Source organism: Prosopis cineraria, unplaced genomic scaffold, assembly GCF_029017545.1.
Source record: "Prosopis cineraria cultivar Desert tree isolate PC_DT_omini unplaced genomic scaffold, ASM2901754v1 PC4, whole genome shotgun sequence".
In the NCBI taxonomy this organism is placed as follows: domain Eukaryota; kingdom Viridiplantae; phylum Streptophyta; class Magnoliopsida; order Fabales; family Fabaceae; genus Prosopis; species Prosopis cineraria.
In genome coordinates, this window is record NW_026555335.1 from 1,457,926 (window position 1) to 1,480,925 (window position 23,000).

The 23,000-nt window shown below is 34.4% G+C and overlaps 2 protein-coding genes and 1 long non-coding RNA gene across 4 annotated transcripts; 2 read left to right on the forward strand and 1 right to left on the reverse strand.

Annotated features, from left to right (window-relative positions):
• Positions 1-411: 411 nt before the first annotated feature.
• Positions 412-13,195, forward strand: LOC129307733 (phosphoglucan, water dikinase, chloroplastic). Of its 2 annotated transcripts, none has more exons than XM_054948605.1 (19): positions 412-810; positions 1,204-1,819; positions 2,235-2,321; positions 2,414-2,545; positions 3,038-3,163; positions 3,250-3,428; positions 3,583-3,667; positions 5,063-5,224; positions 5,338-5,390; positions 7,621-7,829; positions 7,947-8,065; positions 8,402-8,472; positions 8,919-9,036; positions 9,303-9,389; positions 9,469-9,555; positions 9,638-9,714; positions 9,832-9,982; positions 10,470-10,578; positions 11,762-13,195. In XM_054948605.1, the coding sequence occupies exons 1-19, from the start codon at positions 605-607 to the stop codon at positions 12,664-12,666; spliced, it is 3,579 nt and encodes a 1,192-aa protein (XP_054804580.1). In that variant the 5' UTR covers positions 412-604; the 3' UTR covers positions 12,667-13,195. The 2 variants fall into 2 exon arrangements, with proteins under 2 accessions (XP_054804580.1, XP_054804581.1); XM_054948606.1 differs by having other exon boundaries at positions 413-801.
• On the reverse strand, positions 11,654-14,902 carry LOC129307734 (uncharacterized). Its single transcript, XR_008592473.1, has 2 exons — positions 13,814-14,902; positions 11,654-13,380 (listed from the first exon to the last, which is right to left on the reverse strand). It is a non-coding gene; the product is annotated as an uncharacterized LOC129307734 (long non-coding RNA).
• A 527-nt stretch (positions 14,903-15,429) lies between these two features.
• Positions 15,430-18,520, forward strand: LOC129308345 (CRIB domain-containing protein RIC4-like). The gene is made up of 3 exons (XM_054949423.1): positions 15,430-15,686; positions 15,788-15,955; positions 18,124-18,520. The coding sequence occupies exons 1-3, from the start codon at positions 15,572-15,574 to the stop codon at positions 18,375-18,377; spliced, it is 537 nt and encodes a 178-aa protein (XP_054805398.1). The 5' UTR covers positions 15,430-15,571; the 3' UTR covers positions 18,378-18,520.
• Positions 18,521-23,000: the final 4,480 nt, after the last annotated feature.

Genomic DNA, 23,000 nt, shown 5'->3' on the forward strand with positions numbered 1-23,000 from the left:
GTAAAATTATAATTGATATAATTAATATAAGTATAAATTATATTAATATAATTAATATATTTAAAATAAAAAATTACGAGACGTTTTAATAGTAATCCCATCCCATTTTGAACCCCTTTCTTATCCTATCTTGTAAAGTCTCGTCTTGATTATTTTTGAATTGAGACAAGACCCGTCTTCATATGATTGAGACGATATCAAATGAATTGAGACGGATATAAGCTAAACACCCATAATTTGCATTATTCATGGTTTATGACAAGACTTTGTTAAATAAAGAAAATATCCTTTCACACACACACACACATATTTGGGTGTTGCTTTTCGTCATATTTCAGGATATTTTTGCATTTTTCTGCATCTAAAGAGGGAATTGCTATTGCCCTGCATTACTGCGCATCATCTTCATGATTAAGATCCCATTATAGCAATTCTTTCAGCCGTTAAATTCTGATCCAAGTGTTTACAAGATCAGCCTTCCTGCTTTCGCTCCTTAGCCGTCATGAAAGCCCCCGCCTTCTGTTCTCCTTTCTCTTCACTCTTCAGTTTTAACTGTTACACACGCGCTCCGAGACTTAACCTTTGTTTCTCTCTTTGAACAATAATGGATTCTCTCCGTGTCTTCCACAGCTCTTCTTCTCCCCAGATCCACCTTTCCCGGAAGCCATTCCGATCCCTTCATCAATGTCATAAAACTCCACTTGACAATGCTTCCATATTCTTCAGGCACCCCATTTCTGTTCACTTCTACGGCTCGAAGCCCCATCATAGCGCTATTTCTGCTGTCTCCACCGAAGCAAGGTGCTCTATGTACATTTCTTTTCTTGCTAACTTCATTTTGTTGTATTGTTTTTGAATTTGCATTCGAGAGTAATCGGGGCTATGAATTCGTCGGAGTTGAAGTTTGTGGAAGCCTTTCGAGGGGAAAAAAAAGTTCTGTAGCTTTTCCTTGCTCGGGCTGAATTTTTGAATGAACAACCAGTGGTGGCGAAGCCTTATAACATACAGGGAGGATAAAGATAAGGCCAATTGCTGGTGATTTATTTGGAAACGATCAGTTTGTAGCAGTTTACCTATAAGAGACTATTTTTGTTTTCCTTACGCCACACCTTTTTTTGCCTACAAAAAGTCACTTTTTTCTATAACGGTATTGAATGCCCTTGAAATTTGATTATACTTTTAATGCTGTAATGATTTTGACAGGGACGAAGAAGCGATAGAAATGAAGAATAAGATGAAAACTTCAGGACATGGGAAAGTGAAGCTGCATATTAGATTGGATCACCAAGTCCAATTTGGCGAGCATGTTGTGATTCTAGGATCAACGAAAGATCTGGGCTCATGGAAGAGAAGTGTTCCGATGTCCTGGACGGAGAGTGGGTGGGTGGGTGACTTAGAGTTGCGAGAAGGTAAAAATATTGAGTTTAAATTTGTGATTGTGAGGAAGGACGGAAGTTTAGCATGGGAAGATGGAGAGAACAGGGTTTTGAAACTCCAGAAAGGAGGGAAATTTAGTATTGATGCTAGATGGAACTCGACAAAGGAGAATCTAGAGCTGCTTCCTTTGGTTCATGATGAGGGTGGAGAAACCGAGAAGAATTTGGCAGATGAAAAGTCTGAAGTGATTGATTGTGCTTCTGTTTTGGAAGCAGAGCCAAGTCCTTTTGTAGGACAGTGGCAAGGTAAAGTTGCGTCTTTCATGCAATCCAGTGAGCATCGCAACCATGAAACAGAAAGAAAACGGGACTTTACGGGTCTTGAAGGCTCGGCTCTGAAGTTGGTGGAAGGTGATCAGAAATCAAGGAATTGGTGGAGAAAGGTAATGCAATTAATAATTTTCTCTTCTGGATTTTTCACTTGCAGTACTTCTTTGTTATATTATTCTCTTATTGGTAGAGTTGCATTGATATTAATTAAGAACCTACAAGAAGTATGGATGCTGACATGGGCACAATGACAATGAACAAATATAAAGTGCTCAGGTGCCGTTTGAAGTGTTATATTGTCCCAATAAAAAGTGTTTGAATGTGTGTGGATGTGGCTTCCTTTTTAAAACTGTCCGTTCATATTTCAACATGATTCCTCTATAACCATATGTTTTATGATTTTGGCTCTAGGAGGGGTAGGTACTTTGTGCAAGCAACTTCCAAGAGTTTTTTTTTTTTTTCTTTCGCTTTTTTGAATAGATCACTAACAGATTGCAATGTTCACTTATCTATGATTTTATTTTGAAGCTTGATGTCGTACGTGATATCATTGTTGAAAGTTTGCAAGGTGAAGATCGATTGGAGGCTCTTATATACTCTGCTATCTACCTGAAGGTCTTCTTTACTCCCTTATCTCTGTTTTTTTTTTTTTCTTGATATCAATTCATGCATTCCCTTCTTATTCCCTATATGATTATCTTATGCAGTGGATAAACACAGGGCAAATTGCTTGTTTTGAAGATGGAGGCCACCACCGGCCAAATAGACATGCTGAGATTTCAAGGCTCATATTTCGTGAATTAGAGCGACATTCTAGTAGGAAAGATGCCTCACCACAGGTAGACTATTAATTTGTTTAACATCGGTATAGAAGGTTAATTTTCCAGCCGGTTGTCTTTTATATGCATATTCCAACCAAAGCATTGAAACAGATGCTGGTAGGATGCATTTGCCCCTCATGAACTAAAATCAACCTTTGCTTTACTGGATAACTTTTTTGTAAGATGATTATTGCCCAGAGTTCATCATGGATTGAAATTTGGCACATGTGTGCCATGCTCGTAAAATTTTACATTGGTATAAGACTATTTGTTCTCCTACTATATATAAACTAACATAAAAATATATATTTTGAAAAAAAGAAAAGATTAACTAGTTGAACACACTCATAATTATCTACTTTTGTTAAAACTTAATGAGCATGATTAATCATTGTATTTTAATTACTTAAAATTCATCAACAGGATTTCACTACTAAAGAAAGAATTGATAGTTTTAATAATGGTTGTCATGCTTATAAAATTTCACATTAAGTTGTGATTTACACCCAGGAAATTCTAGTCATTCAGAAGATTCATCCATGTTTGCCATCTTTCAAAGCAGAATTCACTGCTTCTGTTCCTTTGACTCGAATTAGAGATATTGCTCATCGAAATGATATCCCTAAAGATGTCAAGGTAATCCTTCCTGAAGTATTTGGGGTATCTATTCTTAGTATAGTTAGACAGCATTTTTGCTGTTTTACAATTTGTTTACATTCCAGCTTCAAATTAAGCATACAATACAAAACAAGCTTCACAGAAATGCTGGCCCTGAAGATTTGGTTGCTACTGAAGCAATGCTGGCTAAAATTACAAAGCACCCTGGAGAGTATAGTGAAGCATTTGTCGAACAGTTTAAGATATTTCATCGTGAACTCAAAGATTTCTTTAATGCTGGCAGGTTTGACTTACAAGTCCTAAGCATCGTCATAAGCCTCATTCCATTCCTTCTGTAAATTTAAGTTTATTTATATTATGTTGTAACTTATGGTAGCTGGTAAATCATAAGTTTACTGATTAAGTATCTTATAAATTATAATTTTATCCTTTTGCAGCCTTGCAGAACAGCTAGAATCCATCAGGGATTCTTTGGGTGAAAGGGACATTTTAGCTCTTAATTCATTCTTGGAGTGCAAAAAGGTACTTCTTCCATCCCAAATTATAGAATACTTTTGAAGGAGTTTCTCCATCCCAAAATATAAGATACTTTGGGTAGATTAGGGTTTCATTAAATGCACCAATTTCAATATTACCCTTTCTCTCTTTACAATTAATTTTTATTCCTTCTTTTTTCAATGTATTAAATGATTAGTATTTTTGAAAGTTTGTATTTATATTTTGGAAAGATAAGGTTGTTAAGTGTATTTAATGAGGTTTATTAGTATGTGAGATTTTGTCTAAAAGTGTCTTATAATTTGAGACAGAGGGAGTAATTTGATTAATATGATGTCCTTGGTATTATTATCTCCAGTTTGAAGATGTAATAAGCCACTTATGGGATAATATGAAGTTTTTTATAATTATTGTCAAAAGTGCTTCAATATGTAACAATGCACTTTTACTGCAAGATGTGATTTGGGTTTGAATTATTATCCTCAAAGTATGCAGTTAATTAATGTTTGTCTTTATGATTGCTTTTCTGCTATGGTTGTCTAAAGCTGTTAAGATGCATGGGCTCTTTTGATTCTGGATAATTAGATTAGCTATTATTTTCTTAATTGTAGAAAGTCATTTTCACTAGTTTTCTACCCTTTTCTGGTTGCCTAATACCATAGGTTTGGGTATTGATTTCACTTTTCTATTCTATGTTGACTTGATTAAGGGATTTATGGTAGAATTGTCAGCCTCCTCTTCCCTTTTTAATTTTCAATTTAAATTGAGAGATTCAGATTCACTTTTCTGAAAACTTTTTCCACATTTCTCCAGAACCAGACACAAATTAATGAGGGCATAATAAACATTCAAAAATTTTCATTTAATTCGATTCGTGTGACCATTTAAACTCTTGAGTGTGGTTAGATGTGCCTATAGAAGTAAATTTGAAGGCTGAGGAAAGAGAGTTATCGTTTTTAACTGTGATTTGGCTATGAAATCTAGTTGCTATAGTCTAAATACTCTACTGTTTCTCTTTTGCCTACTGAGAAAAGAACACAAATAATATTTGAGCAATATGTCTCTGTAATTGGCAGTTTACATAGGATGCTTAATCACTATCTTGGGTGATATGTATGTGATTCTTTCAACCATTTGTCTCCTTCTCTCCCTTTCTGTTTTCTCTCTTAATACTTTTCCACAATAGATACAGATGAAATAAAAATACAAGAATAAATTCTAAGTTATATTTGCTCCTGTCGAATTGATGAAATTAACTGAAATCTGGTGCTTTTTGTCAAACTCTTGTTTGCATAGAAACTGCCTTGCCTTGCTTTTTTAGGAGGAACAAGTACTATTGATGCCTCTCATTTGACTTTGGCTTCCGAAGGAGTTCTTATTCTTGCATCTACTGATAAGTGATTATGCATTATATATCTCCAGAATATGGATGCAGACTCAAATGATATCAAGGGAGACCAAGGAATTACTTTGCTGTTTAAAACCATGGACTCTTTGAATGCATTAAGAGAAATAATTATGAAGGGTCTTGAAAGTGGCCTTAGGAATGATGCTTCTGATACTGCAATAGCTATGCGTCAAAAGGTGATAATGATTTTACCTGATTATTCAGCAGAAGCTTTTGAATGGATATTTATTTCATGCATGCTTGAACTTGCTTTTTCAATACCTTTTGATTCAAAGTCTTGTATGTGCAGTGGCGCCTCTGTGAGATTGGGCTAGAGGACTACTTATTTGTTCTTCTAAGCAGGTTAGTATGTTCTTGGTATATCTTCTAATAGAGAAGTCCAATTATTGATAGGTGTTAAAACTTTTTCACAATACATGTGAAGGGCACAGCAGTCTGCTTAATGAAGAATTCTTATTTATTAATCTAAGACTAGCTGAGTTGTTTGGGCTTTTTTTTTTTTTTTTAAAATGTTGAGATCCTTTCTGTTTGGAGCAGTTCTCAGTAATCAATTTTCAGAGTTTCTGGCTGGAGGAACCGTGGGAAAATTTATTCTGTATGCAGTTTATGCCATTATTTTGTGCATCTGATTGGAGCCAAATATTCCTATTTTTAGTACAACAACAACAAGCAACAATAACAAGCCTTTATTTCACTATGTGGGGTCGGCTACATGGATTGCAAGACGCCATTGTGTTCTATCATTTATCAAGCTTTTAGGAATATTATTAATTAAGAGATCGCGTTCAACAACTTCCAAGAGTGTTCTCTTAGGCCTTCCTCTACCTCTCTTAATCGGACTCAAAGTTATATGTTCCACTCTTCTCACTGGTGCCTCCCTTGGTCTTCTTTGTACATGCCCAAACCATCTCAACCGATTTCCTCAATAGGTGCCACCCTCACTTTTTCGCATACGTGCTCATTTCGAATTTTATCTTTATGTGTATGTCCGCACATCCATCGTAACATTCTCATCTCTGCTACTCCAACTTTATACTCTTGCTGTCCCGTTAGAGCCCAGCATTCACTACTATATAATATTGCCGGTCTGATAGCAGTGCGATAAAACTTTCCTTTAAGTTTATTAGGCATCTTACGGTCGCAAATAACTCCTTTAGCTTTTCTCCAATTAAACCACCCAGCTTGAATTCTATGTGAAATATCTCCACTGATTTCGCCATCATTTTGAATAATGGCTCCCAAATATCTAAACTTTTCCACTTGAGGTATAATTTGATCTCCCAATTTCACTTCCAAATTATTGTCGAATAGTCCTTTACCAAATTTACAATATAAATATTCTGTCTTACTTCTACTCAGACGAAAACCTTTCGACTTCAATGTCCTCCTCCATAACTCAAGTTTGCAATTAACCTCTTCTATTGTTTCTGCTATAAGAACTATATCATCCGCGAAGAGCATACATTTCGAAATTTCCTCTTGAATGTGTTCCGTCAAAACATTTAAGATCAAGTTGAACAAATAAGGACTCAGAGATGATCTCTGATGTAGTCCAATCTTTATAGGAAAATCCTTTGTTTGACCACTAGGCGTTCTTATACTAGTTTTTACCCCCTCATACATATCTTGTATGGCTTTAATATAAGCAATCCGTACTTCCTTTTTTTCCAACGCTTTCCAAAGCACTTCTCTTGGTATACGGTCATAAGCTTTTTCTAAATCAATAAAAACCATGTGTAGATCTTTATCTTTACAACGATACTTTTCCATTAATTCCCTTAGTAAATAAATCGCCTCTGTAGTTGATCTACCTACATAAAACCAAATTGATTCTCAAAAATACTCGTCTCCAATCTCAACCTGTGCTCAATTACTTTCTCCCACAATTTCATTATGTGGCTCATGAGTTTAATTCCTATTTATAAAAATAAAGGAGATATTCAGAACTGTACTAACATAGAGGGACTATTTTTAGTATTTCAGTCATTTTCTTTTCATCTCTTGGGGAATAGAATAGTTTTTTGGCTTCACTTTGGCATCACGCCCATGGTTTTCTTACGGATCTTCTTGTTGTGTATGCTGATGGATGAAAACCCTAATTGCAGATTGCAGTGATGTGCTTTTTGCTGTTACTGCTGAAGCGTTTATCTTTCATGTATTTTTTTTTCTTTTCCAAAGCAATATCTTGCCATCTGCTTTTCATACACCCCTTCTTTTTCATTTATCGTTATTGATCCTTGGTTGACAACAAGCCTTATCCCATTAGGTGGGGTTAGCTACATGGTTGACCAAAAACATTGTGAAAAATAAATTGCTAAATATTAAGCAATATTTGGTTAATTTAATCCATAGGTGTCTTTAGAATATATTGTAAGGAGCACTGCTCAGCATATTTTGCTGGAAAAGGAGCAAGTGAATCGTGATCTAGGATCTATTTCTATAGCAGGTTGTGTGTTTAGAACTTGTTAAAAAATATCTTACTTCCTTACCTATGTATCAAACTTTCCCGTTGAAGTTTAAAGGTTTTCCAGATGTGCATGGATTATCACAATGCATTATACTCCTTTTTTAGGTTTCTCAATGTGCTTGATGTTATGGGAGGTGCTGGTTGGATGGCAGCAAATGTGGAATCAAAGAATGTAAATGCTTGGAACGATCCTCTTGGAGCCCTTATTATTGGAGTACACCAGCTGAAGTTATCTAGTTGGAAACCTGAAGAATGTGCTGCTATTGAAAATGAGCTCCTTGCTTGGAAGAAAAGAGGCCTTTCCGAAATGGAAGGTTGCTTTCTTGTATTTTTGTTTGTAGCTTTGAATATGGGTTTTATTACATTACTTTTAAAAGAGTCCCTGGCCTTTTCTCCATTCTGATTTTGCTTTCTGTTGTCCATTTTTGAAGGAAGTGAAGACGGGAAAACAATTTGGGCATTGAGACTGAAAGCTACTCTTGACAGATCAAGGCGGCTCACTAATGAATATACTGAAGAACTTCTGAAGATATTCCCTGAAAAAGTCCAGGTTAGAATACATTTTTCTCTTCATGGCCTCATACTTGTAATGTCCAATGCTAAAGTTACAATGAGGTTTTTCAAGGAGGATTGAATTCTATTTTCTTATTCCAAAATAACAAAGTTTTTTAATTACACTGACAAGTTTTGATAGTTGTGTCATTTTTGGCGTCCCATCTCTCTAGAATAATGAGTACTTATACTATCAATATACATTACGTGTCTTTCCAGTAAGTAGTTTATAGTCTATCTTGATTGTTTGACTCTATAATGTGAAAAACACTATTGTTCTTCTTCTGGTGCATATATCTTGGAGTGTACTGACTTGTCACTTGAACCGTTCCAGGTGCTAGGAAAAGCCCTAGGAATCCCTGAAAACAGTGTAAGAACATATACTGAAGCTGAGATTCGTGCTAGGTATGGTAATTTGTTTTCTTCACATTTTTGTAACCAGAAAATTCTCATGAATTATTAGCTATTGTGGCTTTCAGGGGCATCAATGGTTTGCTTTTACTTTTTTCTTCTTTACTTTTAAGTTTCAGTAAAACTAGACATTTTTCCCTGTGATGCATAGAAGAGATAACAACTAAAAAATGTTTCAAAAATTGTACTCATTCTTTTAACTTTAAACCACTGTTGAAATATGTGAAGAATTTTTAAAGCAACAAAAATAAAGTTGCATGGTTGCCCTCTAAATTTGTGGAAAAAGTCGGAAGAATTAAAAAAAAAAAAAGGTTTCACAAAGCCTAAAAGGAGCTGCATTGTTGTGACTCATAAATAGTGACATTTCTTATAGATTTTATATTTTATATTGATTAGGAACCCAGAAGATTTTCTAACTTTTCTTCTTTGGAAAATCTTAGTGTGATTTTTCAGGTTTCAAAATTGTGTACACTTCTTCTAAAGGCTGTGAGAAGTACTCTTGGTTCTCAAGGTTGGGATGTTCTTGTACCTGGAAATACTTTGGGAAAATTGATTCAGGTACACTAAGTTGCATCAAGTAACGTTAACTCTAATTTTCTTAAATTGTTGTTTCTATGCACCAGTGAGTTTTGATGCTTCAAGTTCATGGAATGGAATCAAGAAATGATACATTCTCAATGCTTACTGTTTGTAATTCCTGCATCATAGAAATAAAGACAAAGTCTAGTGCTGGCAGAAACTTCTAGCTCTTGAATGCTGTGTCTCTTTATGCTCATTGCAAAAGATGTGGCTGAATTACATGAGTCTCAGTTTCTTTGACTTAGGTCGAAAGAATTGTCCCTGGCTCGTTACCACCCTCAACAGAAGGACCCGTTATCCTTGTAGTTGACAAGGCTGATGGAGATGAGGAGGTTTGCTAGATTTATATTGACTTTATATGACCTAATTGAACGTTTTGTATTAATCAATAGGTTTTAACCGTTCTGGCAGGTAACCGCAGCAGGAAGGAATATAGTGGGAGTTATACTTAAGCAAGAGCTACCTCAGTTGTCTCATCTTGGTGTTAGGGCCCGGCAGGCTAGTTCCTTTCTAAGCATTCACTTCCTAATGAGGTTTATATTATATTTATGTCTTTGACATCCATAATTTCTTGCTGCAGGAAAAGGTTGTTTTTGTCACATGCGAAGATGAAGAAAACGTTGCTGACATACAGAAACTTCTGGGCACAAGTGTGAGGTTGTATTATTGTGATGTGTGAACTCATTTTCAAAACTCATCTCTTACTGATTATATCTCATTTAATTCTATGATGTTTTTCATGTTTATTCTTATTACTTTGATTGAACTTGTTAGGTTGGAAGCATCCACTGCAGGTGTTAATCTGAAGTCGTCATCATCGGTTGATACAGATGGAAGTTCTTTTGCTAAAATTGCTTCTGATGATGAATTTCCCAGAACTGAAATTCCTTCATTGTCTGCTGGTAGAATCTCCTATGCTAATCAGGTAGAGAATATAGTTGCTCACTCTGATAGATTCCGGGTTAACTTTATTCTCCCTTCCTGCATAATCTGGTTTGGGCCTTGTATAGGCAAAATGCTCCAGCTTAATAAAAAAGGATAAAGACTTTGAAGTAGATAATTGATTTACGATGAATTTTTTTTAATGGTAGATTTGGTTACTGCAGGGTAGAAATAAAAACTAATTTTTATAATTAATATAAATATTAGAAAAGGGCTGTCCCTTTGTGCAAGGGAGAATCAGAGATCCAACAAGGTTGATAGGTTCCTTGGAAGTACAAAGACCTGCTACATTTGGCTGTAATCATGTTCTCAATCCAATTGCTTCTTCGTTTTTAAATTCCTTGTTTTAATCTTTACATCTAGAATATCTATTGATAGAACTTTTGTTTTTTCGTATTTCCATAGTTACCATTACTTCTTATTATTTGTTTTAAAGCTTTCGGTCTAATAATTGTTGTACACATCTCCAGGGTGTTTCTGCTGGAATTATCCTGCTTCCAGATGCAGAGACGCAGACTTCTGGTGCTAAGGCTGCAGCTTGTGGTCGTTTGTCTTCTTTGTCAAGAGTTTCAGATAAAGGTAACAGGAATCTATTTAATAATTAAACATTTAACCTTCTTTTCATTAAAAACAAAATTTACAGCACAATTTTAGCATTTGGGGATCTAAGCCCTATACCTTGATTTTGACCACGTAAATCCTAAACCTTCCGTTTTACTTTGCATGACAAAGTTTTGTTTTTTCAAAACAAAATCTAGTATCTTAATTAAAACTCACAAATTGGTTTGAATTTCAAATTGGTATGTTTGGTGAAGTTGACGGAAGACTAATAAACATTGAACAACGAGAAAGAACTAGTAATGTAGAGTAACTCATCTAACACAACTTTCTGAATTTGGCAAACAAAAATGTTAACACTATTTTAAAATACAGAAACACTTCTCCAACTTAAGTTGGCTTAAACTCATTACTTAAGCAAATGATTAGATTTTCAATTCCCAACTCTTGTGCGTGTAGTAAACTTAGTTGGAAGATGTATATCCTTTGTTTTCAGTATGTTAGGAGAGATTAATCTTTCCCATTAAGTATCACCCAAAAAAAAAAAAAAAAAAATAGAAATAAAGATAGAAATATATACTTCTAACTAAATGGGGGCATTAGGCATCAATGTGTGTTAATGATGAAGGTTCTGATTTATTTTTGAAGTTTAGAGCATGGAAAGCAATCTTGGTTGGGTTCATCTTCACCTGCGATATCTCATCTCATCCTCCTGTTAATTATTATTATTATTTTTTGAATTAAAAACTTGATAGTGTTTGAAGCCTTTATTACCCCCCAGTCTTGACAATTGCCATTTTTAAAGCACAAGGCTAACTTCCACATCTGCCATCTATTTTAAATTTGCTATTGACTTTAATTTCGTATAATGGAAATTTTGTGCTTTTTCGTTGCTGAAGTCATCTTAGCTCCAACTTGTCATGAATTTATTTTTTTCCAAATCTTTTTACCTCCTTAACTAAGGATTCATTTGTTTCTGTAATTTGCCCCTTCTTTATTGTCCTTAGCTCGAGATCTTGAAGTATGGCGACTGATAGTGTTTGCTAAAGAATTTTTTATGAGGCATATGAAATCTTGTTTATTAACAACCTGCAAATATATGAACATTAATATAATTACCAATCATGTATTTTCACAAATTATATTATTTGTCAGCTACTCCTTAGTGTGCTTAAATTTCTGAAATTCTGATTCTGTGTTACAGTTTATAGTGATCAAGGAGTGCCGGCGTCTTTTCAAGTCCCTCGGGGGGCAGTTTTACCTTTTGGTTCCATGGAATTGGCACTGGAGCAGACCAATTCCATGGAAGCATTCAGCTATATGGTGGAAAAGATAGAGACAGCGAGATTGGATGGTGGTGAGCTTGATACGTTATGCCATCAACTCCAGGAATTGATCTCTTCTCTGCAGCCTCCAAAAGATATTATTGAAAGCATCAGAAGGATATTTCCAGACAGTGCACGTTTAATTGTTCGTTCTAGTGCCAATGTTGAGGACTTGGCCGGCATGTCAGCAGCTGGACTTTATGAATCAATACCCAATGTCAGCCCATCCATCCCAACAGTTTTTGGTGCTGCAGTTAGCCAGGTTTGGGCCTCATTGTACACAAGAAGGGCTGTCTTAAGCCGTCGTGCTGCTGGCGTGCCTCAAAAAGAAGCTGCAATGGCAGTTCTGGTCCAAGAAATGCTTTCACCAGATTTATCTTTCGTGTTACATACTTTCAGCACAACAAACCAGGATCATAACTATGTAGAGGCAGAGATTGCTTCTGGCCTTGGTGAAACTCTGGCTTCTGGGACCCGGGGAACCCCATGGCGTATCTCATCTGGGAAATTCAACGGGCTAGTGCAAACACTAGCATTTGCAAACTTCAGCGAGGAATTGCTTGTACGTGGCGCAGGACCTGCAGATGGGGAGGTTATCCGTTTGACAGTGGATTATAGCAAAAAACCGTTAACAGTTGACCCAGTTTTCCGCAGACAAATGGGTCAACGTCTTTGTGCAGTGGGGTTTTTCCTCGAAAGGAAATTCGGTTGCCCACAGGATGTAGAAGGATGTCTCGTTGGAAAAGACATATTTATTGTCCAAACTCGGCCACAACCCCATTAAAACATCTCTCTCCAACTCTATCTCTTGACTGGAAGCCTGAGTGTCATAATACATGTAAACATTCGCTGTTAGTTTGGATATTTGCATCAGTTGATTTAGGGTACATGGACCAACTGCTCCACCCTTTGGTTCCATCAATTTGAAGATCAGACATACGAGGGAAGTGCACCCTTGTATAGCAGTATGTGATGGAACAAAATCACTCTGAAGGAAGTTGAAGAGTTTGTTGAACAAGCTGATTATCCACACATGGTGATAAGTTGTGTTGGATTCTTCAGGTGAGATCGAGCATGGCGGGTCCATTCTACTTGGGTGTATAGTAATATTTGTCTAATAAGGATCAGAAATAATGGTGAGCTATGAGAAAGGAGTCGGAAATGCAACAAACGAATCAGAATTTCATAGGGTTTAGGCGAGTGCAGATACCTTAATAGAGATTGACTTCCTGAATCTTATTCTGTTCCATGTATTGCTTCCAACTCTTGGTTCATGCGTTATTCAAATTTCCCTGAAAGTTTCCTGATCTCAACATGTATTGCACTTGTTAATATAAGCAGGATTTCCTATTGAAAAATTATGCCACGAGATAGTACAAGCAAGTGATTGAGGATTCCTAAGTAGGTGCTGAATTGCTTGCGGGATCTTCAAAGATTGATATGCGTAGTCTGATTGACTTTTCATCATCAAATTTGGCATCTCCAGTCAAATATCAAGCTGCAATTGATTAAATAAATTGACTGAGTTGAAGATGGAAATGTTCCTTTTCGTACAATTTTCCAACTAACTTGGATTTCATGATTGGTTAATCCTTCATTTTTTTAGATTTTTTCTTCTCCTTCCAAGCACCCTTGTCTCTCTGGTTTTTTTTTTTTTTCCTGGGTACTTCCATGGTAGGTAATGTGTGCTTGTCGCTGTGGGCTTCAGATGAAAAAGTTACGCCTCGTTTGATACAAAAAAATATTTTAGTAGGAGTTGAGGTAAAAATAAAAGTAAAAATAAAAGTGAAATTTAAAAGTATATTTAATAAAAGTAAGTTTAATATGTTGACAGAAGTGGGATAAAATTTTTATTTAATATTATATTTATATTTTAAAAATATCAAAATACCCTTGAAATTCAAAAAAAAAAAAAAAAACGGAGAGCCAACCTCCAGCACACAAAGCCACCGTCATGGAAAAGGAAAACCGCCATTGGAGAGCAAAGAAACTATCGTCCAAGAAGAGAAACTGAGGAACTCAACCAACAAAGCATTCACATATTAAAAAAAAAATCAACAAATTAAGCATTCAAACATAAGATAATTCATCAAATTTCATAAAACCATACTAAAAATCATATAACATATTCAAAGTTCAAACACAGATCTGGAATGATGAAGAAGATGGAGATCCACAACCTGAATTTGACGATCGACTCAGACGGAGATTTACAACCTGTGAAGATCTAGAGGAAGACGAAGAGAATGACGGAGTATGAACAAAGTTCGCATGGACGACAAAGGTAGAAAGATTGACCGGAATTTTCTCACAGGTTGAGGAAGAGGACGGCGAAGTCCGAACATCGAAAGATTGGTCATCGGTGAGTACTATTGCTATAGAAGATCTGGAGCATGCCGTCGAACGTGGGCCTCCAACAGCTTCACCGTCATCCTTCGATTGTTCAATGAGGGAGGGTCTCGGGGCAAAATGGTCAGAAAGAGGAGTTCTAGAGAAGTGGAACTAGGTTCCTTTAAATTTAATGAAACCCAATTCTCCAAGAAGCCTTTTCAAGCATACCAAATACACAAAATTTTGAGTTCCATGTCTACTTCCACGTCTCTCCTCCCAATTCCTTGCTACCAAATAGGCCATTAATTTCTAATCTCAGAAACCATACCATTCCCTCAGATAACTTAGCGGGGATCATAAACACTTGACGACGAAGACTTCTTTCTGTGAGTTAACATTATTTACAGTCCAATAAAAATATGAGTGCTTGATACTTCAGCTTATTCATGAATGTTGGCACAAACAACATTTGGAAGGTCAAAAGCATCAGACTTTGCTTGCCCTGACCCATGAAAGTTACTTGAGCTACCCATCTTGGGTACGAAGAAATACTTGAGTCTCCTTTTGAATTCCATTTGCAGAACTCCCTTGTTATTTACTCTATCATGTCTATGGATGCAAGCTAAAGTCAGCGTCATCTATAGGCTCGCGTTTAATTAAGATCACCTAATTAGTTGAAGTTAAACGGCTGACATAAACACCAAAGGTGAAACAAACCACCAAACAGAATCAAATAAACAAGGATTAAACTTGGACGTAATTTTTTGAGTATTGCTTTACTCACATTATAATTTGGGGGGAGGTGGGGGAGCTTGAATAAAACCTTCAAAGAACTGACCTTAAAATGTAATTTTTTAGGAGATCAAACATAATAGCATCTCTAACAATACGATGCCTTTGTAGACAAGTGATGCAGAGATAGGCCGAGCCACCGTGGGAATATATGACAATTGATTTGGGAACCATTTAGAGGAATAAAGGTAGGTTTAATTGGAGCTAAATGCTACTGGTCAAAAAAAAAAAAAAAAAATAGAGCTAAATGCTAATCCATAATTAAAAGCAGTCTTGAGTTGCACAGTTTAACCAACTAACAACCCTAACACCCACTCCCATTATGATATTTGTAGTATACTATTTCTCTCACACACCAAACTTGACTTCCCATATATTTCTTTAATTCTTCACGTAAATCATTCTAGCTTGCTCATGAAGATAAACAGTGCCTGATATAATAGGCCCCTGGTAGCCTTCCCTTGTATAGGTAAGCTAGGAGATTATGATGCTCTCTTGATTATATGCTCTGACTCTCAACAACTAGGAAGCTGATATACCTTAAGTTTGGCTGGCTTTTAAGAAAAATGAGAGAGAGAATGGAAGGATTTATGGTTCTGCCATTCTCTTTTGGGTGTGCTTCTCATTCAAGTGTTGAGTTAGGCGGACCTAAGGCAGATTCAAAAGGCTCCACTGTTACTAGTACTCTCTGTCCCTCTCCCCTCTCTCTCTCTCTCTCTCTGTGTGTTTCTGTTTCTTTTGGCATCAATCTATCAGTAATCTTGAGGTGTTTGATGTGTAAGGAAGAGAAGCAGGAGAAGGAAGAGGAGAGAGTTCATCAAAATCAGCCAAAATGATCATAAAGACAAACAAGTCATCTTCTGGGCTTCTTCATACACTGTCCAAGCCTAACATTGTCGGTGGCATACAGCACCTGATCAGAGGCATCAAGAATTTATCTCAATTCTTATGTGAGTTGATTTCTTCAAATTCCAATGATTTTTTTCTAATTATGATCTCGTCAAGTAAATGAAATAACAGAGCTCACGCACGGTTGGGGTCTTTTTCTTCTTGGGAGATGTTTGGTTAAATTTTAAAGCCTTGGCTTGAATTTGGAATTGATTAATATGTCAATGTAATTCAGATCCATCATGATATTAAATTTTAGAAATAATATAACTTTTAATCTCTCATATTTATCTCAATTATCAATTTAGTCCATCAATTTTAATTTTTATTAATTTAGTCTTTTAAATTTATTTTAATTATTGATTTAATTTTTATTGTTTAAAAAAGAGGTTACACAATTAAAATTTGCTAACTTTGATATTGGGATATTGATAACAGCCATGTAAATTAATGAAAATGAATATAATTATTTAGGTGTGAAAAACAAACTTTGGAATTTTAAAAAACAAGAACATAAAATACATTATAAGAGATTATATTGATAAAAATTAAATTTATTTAAGGGTTAATTTATTTTTATTTAACTAAATATGCATGCCAAATCATAAATATATTTATAAATTAGATTATTTTGAGAGTAAATATGTGTTTTAAAGCTTAAAAATTTGACATGATAATTTAATAAAAATAAAAGGGTTCAAATTGATAAAAATTAAATGTAAAAAACAACATCAAACTTAAAGGACTAAAGGTTGTAGGTTAAAATTTACATTTAGTCCTTTAATTTTACACAAAATTTTATTTTAATTATTTAATTTAATAAAGTGTCTTTTTAATTTTTTTAATTCTAATATCGTTTTCATACCAACAAACTTTCATATTAAATTTTTAAATATTGACAAAACATTCTTAAATTTTAACATATTAAGTTTAATTTTTTTAAATAATAATGATTGACAAAAAAAATATTTAAAACTAACAGTGTTATAATTAAAAGGTTAAAAAAATACTTTGAAAAATTAAGAGGTCGGAGCTGTATTATCTATAAATTTTAAATCAGATTTGATCAACATGTGATCATGCTTGATGGTTGTATTAGAGTTCGTTATCATGCATAACTATTATTGATCTGGTACATTTCTCACTTCTTGTGATTCAATGATGTTTTTCTGGTTTATTAAGGATGATAGTCAATCAAATGTGTTCACTTATTAGTTCATACTGGTTAAATCAACCATTTAGCGAATCAATAGGTAAAATTTAAGCAATAAGATACAATATCCACCATTTCAGCAAACCAAGCTAAACATAAAAGCTTTTGTTTAAAAAGTACAATAAGATAGCTTTAAAATCATCAAAGATATGAATTATATAAGGCATCATGTTTTTTAATGGTCAAACATCTTGCTTTTTTTTAAATAATTAAATGATATTTTTACCCCTCAACTCTTTGTTTAGGACATATGATATTTTAAATTTTCATGTAAGACAATTTCTCCCTTTAACTTCTAAAAATAATGCATTAAGTACTTTGTCATTAAAAAATTAACTTTAATTATTAATTAATTCAAAAAAAAATTAAAAAGAAGCACAAAAATTACAGGAAAAAAACTCATAACATTGCCAATAAGATAAAAAATTAATATCAATTGTTCCCTTTTTAATATCATTTTTAAAAATTTTTAAGTTCTTTTTTTATTTTTTTGGACTGGAGAGAAATTGCACCATTATGCTCTTGAACAAATAGTTAGAGGTCAAAAATATCCTTTTAACGTTTTCTTTTTCTTTTTGTAAACCAAGATTGTCGTAAGGATATTAGTAAGGAAAGCCGACAGCCAATCCTTCCAAAGTGAACATTGATTAGATTGCTGAAATAGATAATCAATCACATTTGAAAGATTAAAGGAGTTCGTAATAATTTATATAATCCTTAGTATAACCTGTAACACTCTACTTAGGAGTAGCAATTTTTCCATATAAATGTGCATGTATAACAGTAACAGAACCAATCACCGTAGTCCGTAGAATGGATCGATCAATGCGAGTGTGATCCAAATAACGTATGTCTAATACTTTTGCTGGCATCCATAATTGCAGTATATCATATCAATTTTATTTTTGGTAAGAAAAACAATGATCTCAATTTATTTGGATAAGCTATCTGCGTTATTGCAATTGGAAATGTGCAGCGTTTCATGTGATTTTTCTTTGTTCTGTTCTGTTGGATCAGTCTATAAAGAAGAAACAAAGGAGATGGAAGCTGAGATGGAAATTGGATATCCAACAGATGTGAAGCACTTGACACACATAGGTCTCGATGGGTCTACCACTACCACCACACCTAATGACAAGGCCTGGGACAATCTCAAGCCCCCTCCTGAACTTCTGTCTCTCTCTTCCATCTCTTTCAAGCACTTTGAGATTGCCATGGCTGCCCAAGCTCACCACCCTCTCTTGAATGATCCCTCCTCCAGATTTGGTTAACACCCTACAATTCCTTCTTGTTTTTTTTTTTTTTTGTTTGGGCTCTACTTGTAGATTATGATGGTGAAAGTTGGTGTTTGATGGCCATGTGTCTGAACGCTGAAGAGTTTACCTACAAGTTACGCAAGATGATATTCTACATTCGTAATCTTCTTAAAAACCAGAATGGAGTCTGTAGATTCTCTCGGGAATCTTGGAACTAACATCATCACCGGGTCTTTGTCGACTCTGTACTTATATTATCCCAGATTTTCTTTAAAAAAAAGAGAGAGAAGAAAACAAGCATTGTTGGATAAAACTTGAAGTTCATAAAAATGAGAAACAACGACTCCAATGTTCAAACTTAGTTAAAAAAAAAAAACCTGAAAAGATCCTGGTGACTTTGACCACCATGACCCTGAAAGACTTTGAGCTTGAACCTTGAGGATTCAAAGAAAGACTAAAGAGATTGTCTGATAAGCAAATTTGGATAAGTAGTTTTGCTTAATAGGAAGAAAATAATCAAATCACCAAAAATCGAATATGCCGTCAAAATCCTACAACCAACACCCACCCAAAAAGCAAGGAGTCGAGCCCAGAAGAAGAATATGCATTTTTATCTACGGAGAAACAAACCACACAATAACATACCTATCGAAGAATAGTGGAAGCAAGAGTAGCAAAATGATCTAAAAGCTAGAATATACGAAATGAAAAATTAAGAAGGAAAAATATCAGAAGAAAGAAGTAGAAGGGATACAAAATGTAGGCATCATAGCGAGCCGAAAGCTGATGGAAAACAGAACAGCGGCTTTCTGAGATGCCATTAGATTCACTGTCAGATCCGTCAACAATGGTCGGCGATGACCCTCCAAGCAACTCATCGATTGGCGGTCTAAGCCTTCCGATTCCAGAAGGATCCATTTTGAACTTCCCATTCGCCTTCCGCTAGGTTTTGATACACTACATGCATGCCTGGGCTTTTCTCTATTTTGGGCTTTACCCTATCGCTACTACTATAATACCCCTCCTTTATTTCCTAATGACAATGATACATTCGCTTCTGCGGCTGTTTACAAGTCCATAGCTTCAGGCCCAAGTGTCTCCAAGCCCATTTCCCAGTTTCAAAATCTTTGCTTCTAATCAAATTTTTATTATTTGATTTGATTTATTCAATTTTTTTTGGTTCGATTCAATTCTTGTAAAGAAATATATTTCAGTTGATCAATTTAATTCAATTAATAAGATTTAAAATTAAATAGACTGAACTGCCAGATTATCATATATATAATTATTAATTTATAAATTATATTTATTTTATTAATTATTTTTTATATATAATTTATTAACTTATAAATAATATATTTCTGTAATTAAAATGGGCTACTATCACTTTACAAGCCCAATTTTAAATATAAGCTTTGTTTGTTTTAGTAAAAAAATAACAAATTTGACCAGAGTCCAAGCATCCCAACATAAAACCAAAAATTGAATTAACCAAATGAACCAAATTGTCAAATTTCTATTTAGTCCTTGTTCGGTTCAATTAGGTTCATATTGTTAATGTTATTCAATCGATCAGTTTTGCATATTTTGGCACCTAACTAACTGATACTCACCCTAAATGCAAACAAACAATTGAAGGGCATGTTTTGCAAGAAGGCAAAGGGAAGAATTGCACCTTGGTCCCCTAAACCAGAGAAAGTTGCATTTAAAACCTAATACATTCTAAATTTATTCCACAAGCTCAAGGCCTTTATATGAAATTATGTTTTAGTGAGATTAGACGCATATGCCCTTAATGAATGAGAAAGAGAATAAGCTAGAATTGTTGAAAACAAAGACGTGTGAGGAAGGAAGAAGGTAGCCAACTCCATAGATTGTAGCTATCTTAGCTTCTATTCTAACTAGACTAACTCACAAGGTGGGTGAAAGTCAAAATGTGTCCATCCTAATTAGTGCTTGTGTGCAAAATTTTATAAGCATTATGGTCTCTTGTGACTAATGCCATGGTCATTCATTTCTCTACTAAAATAAGAAAGAGATAGAGTTGGAGGAAGGAGCTTAGTAAGGTAAGTGAAACTCCTTGGTCTATGCAAGCTTGGTGAGGTAAGCTAAATTGATCGATTTAAATAGGGTAGTTTCTTGCATGTCAATTTCTTGCTAAATGTCAATAAGGATTCAGCCTTTAATTCTAATTCTAATCTAATGTAAAAGTAGTTGCATTTAATGGGGGGTTTATATAAGGTGGTAGAGTGCAAATTGGATGGATTATTTGTTGTACAAAATGTAACACCCTTAATATAATTGATAATAATTACCTTATCTTAGATAAGACCCATTAAGTTAATTAGTTAAACAATGGGATTCCAAGAACAATCGAGGCTTTCTTGCCTACAACACATCTTCATAATTAATTCCAAATATAGCTAAAAATACGTTAATAAAAATAATATGACTCGACCAATTACTTAAAGAGAACTAGTTAAAGTAACTCAGAGAACCCAAAATACCATATTTATTAAAATGTTTCGAAATCAATGATAATGAATTAAATAAACAATCCTAAGCCATGGCAATAACCAAAGTAAACTAGACATGTGCAATGCTTACAAGACAACTGCACAATTGCTCAATTCTTTAGTGCGTTCTATCTTTATCAGATCAAATTTAATTTACTACATGTGGTGATAACCTATTGCTCAATTTACAAGTACATGTTTAGTTATTCCCAAGTTAAATTCCTTACAACTTCATATGTTCACAACTAAAATTTAGTGATAGCAAATTCCATTTTTGCAACTGCATGTTTACATTTTTATGATTTTAGATTCTCATATTAACAATTAATATCCATTTTTTACTAACTCCTTATAAATCTAAAGAAATAAATGTATAGGACCAGGCTCAAATTTCACTATGATCCAATTATTTATTCTTTCCAAGAATTCTTTTATAAACTCATACCATCCTATAAAAAATATATCTTTTTTTTTCTGTTCTCCTTAACCATGTTGCACACCTACACAAATCATTAATGCAATCAACATAGACAACTATTAAATTGCATAAAGTAATTACTTAGATTTTGCATTGCAATTTCAATATTTTTAACAACAAAAGGATCACATATTGACAAGTCTAACTTAGATATTTACGATTAAAAATCTATATGTATTCACAAGCAAAGGTTTAAAATTGACAAATTTGTGTTGACAAAGTTCAAATCAGGGAAACAATGATAAAAATAATCAATTAATTATGTGAACCTATAATAAACAAATTAATATAATAAAATATTTATATATAGAAGCCCAACTTTTATTTTTTACAACTGAACATTCAACACAAATAAGACAACATTTGTAATATTCCAAATTTTAAACCTTGGATTACTAAGGGATTATTCAAGTTTGATTGTGATAATTGAGTGATTTGACGTGGAGTGTGGCCATAGGATCTAATAAGTGTATTTGATTATGATTTCAATGCTATTTATGGGTTCAAAGTAAAGTCGGGCCACTTAAACATCGAATGGGAGAGAAAATATAGGTGTATGGTTTCGTACCACATGTTGCAGCATTTACATGTTCCACTATGACACAATGAGCTGAAGAAGAGAGGCAGAGCCTCTTTGTACCACACACCGTAACACATGGCTCTTTTTTGCAAAATTTAGTCATAAACTAAGATAGGAATCAAAAGAGGAAGAAGGGTAAAATGAAGGAGCTTATTCTTGCTCTACTAAGGTTTGCCACATTGGTGGTCTGAAAGTATTTTAGTACTGGATGATAGGAAATTAGTCGCTTATCCTCAAAATTACACTAAAGCTAACCCTAATGCAATATAGAGCCAACCCTAGGTCATCTCCCAAGGAATGGTTTTAAGTTTAACTGAAAGTTATCTAGTGAAATAAATCAATCAAAGTTTGTAGGAATTTAGTTACCTAACTAATTACCTAATGTGCAAGTAATTAAAATGCTAGTGAAAGTGAGTGAAATGAACTTCCCTTTTCATAATAATGGAACCCTAGAGATTAGTTGATTTTGGACTCATTATCTTCTCATGATTAGGCTAAGTTTAGCTTCCCTTTCCTCTTGACTAAAGCTGTCATGACTTAAGAAAATTATCCTAAGCCAATTAACCGAATTAGCTAACCTCCCTAGGTCTTAGATTAAAGTCCCTAGCTTAATTAACCAATTGGTGAAGACATTAGCCAAGTAATTCACTCAAAATCCTCTCTCAACAGCCATGGTCAAACACATAAATTGAGCAACCATAAGATTATGTCAAGCTACTCAACAACACAAGCTTAACACCACAAGATTATGCAATATTAACACAAGAAATTCACTAATTGAAAAACACAAAATTATGTGCCAAACAAAGAGTGGCAAAATTCAGTCATGGCTGTCCAAGGAAGAAATTAAATGAAACAATCCTCTCTCTTTACATCAACATCAAATTCAAATTAGAATTTATAAGCTAAGATGATTAAACCCTAGATTAAGGAATCTAACCATCTAGTAAAAAGAGAAGAGGATAGGAAACAAAAGAACTTAGCCAATTTGAAGCTCAAGACTCATCCTCCATCTTCATCTCTCTAGGATTCCACAAAGAAACTTAGCCGATCTTCATCTTCAA

Bases quoted from the DNA above. Each gene is read 5' to 3' on its own strand.
- LOC129307733 (XM_054948605.1), top strand. From the start codon at position 605: ATGGATTCTCTCCGTGTCTTCCACAGCTCTTCTTCTCCCCAGATCCAC. The intron at 7,830-7,946 runs GTTGCTTTCTTG...CCATTTTTGAAG, and splicing joins AGGCCTTTCCGAAATGGAAG to GAAGTGAAGACGGGAAAACA. The intron at 8,066-8,401 runs GTTAGAATACAT...GAACCGTTCCAG, and splicing joins TATTCCCTGAAAAAGTCCAG to GTGCTAGGAAAAGCCCTAGG.
- LOC129308345 (XM_054949423.1), top strand. From the start codon at position 15,572: ATGAGAGAGAGAATGGAAGGATTTATGGTTCTGCCATTCTCTTTTGGG. The intron at 15,687-15,787 runs GTACTCTCTGTC...TTGATGTGTAAG, and splicing joins AAAAGGCTCCACTGTTACTA to GAAGAGAAGCAGGAGAAGGA. The intron at 15,956-18,123 runs GTGAGTTGATTT...CTGTTGGATCAG, and splicing joins GAATTTATCTCAATTCTTAT to TCTATAAAGAAGAAACAAAG.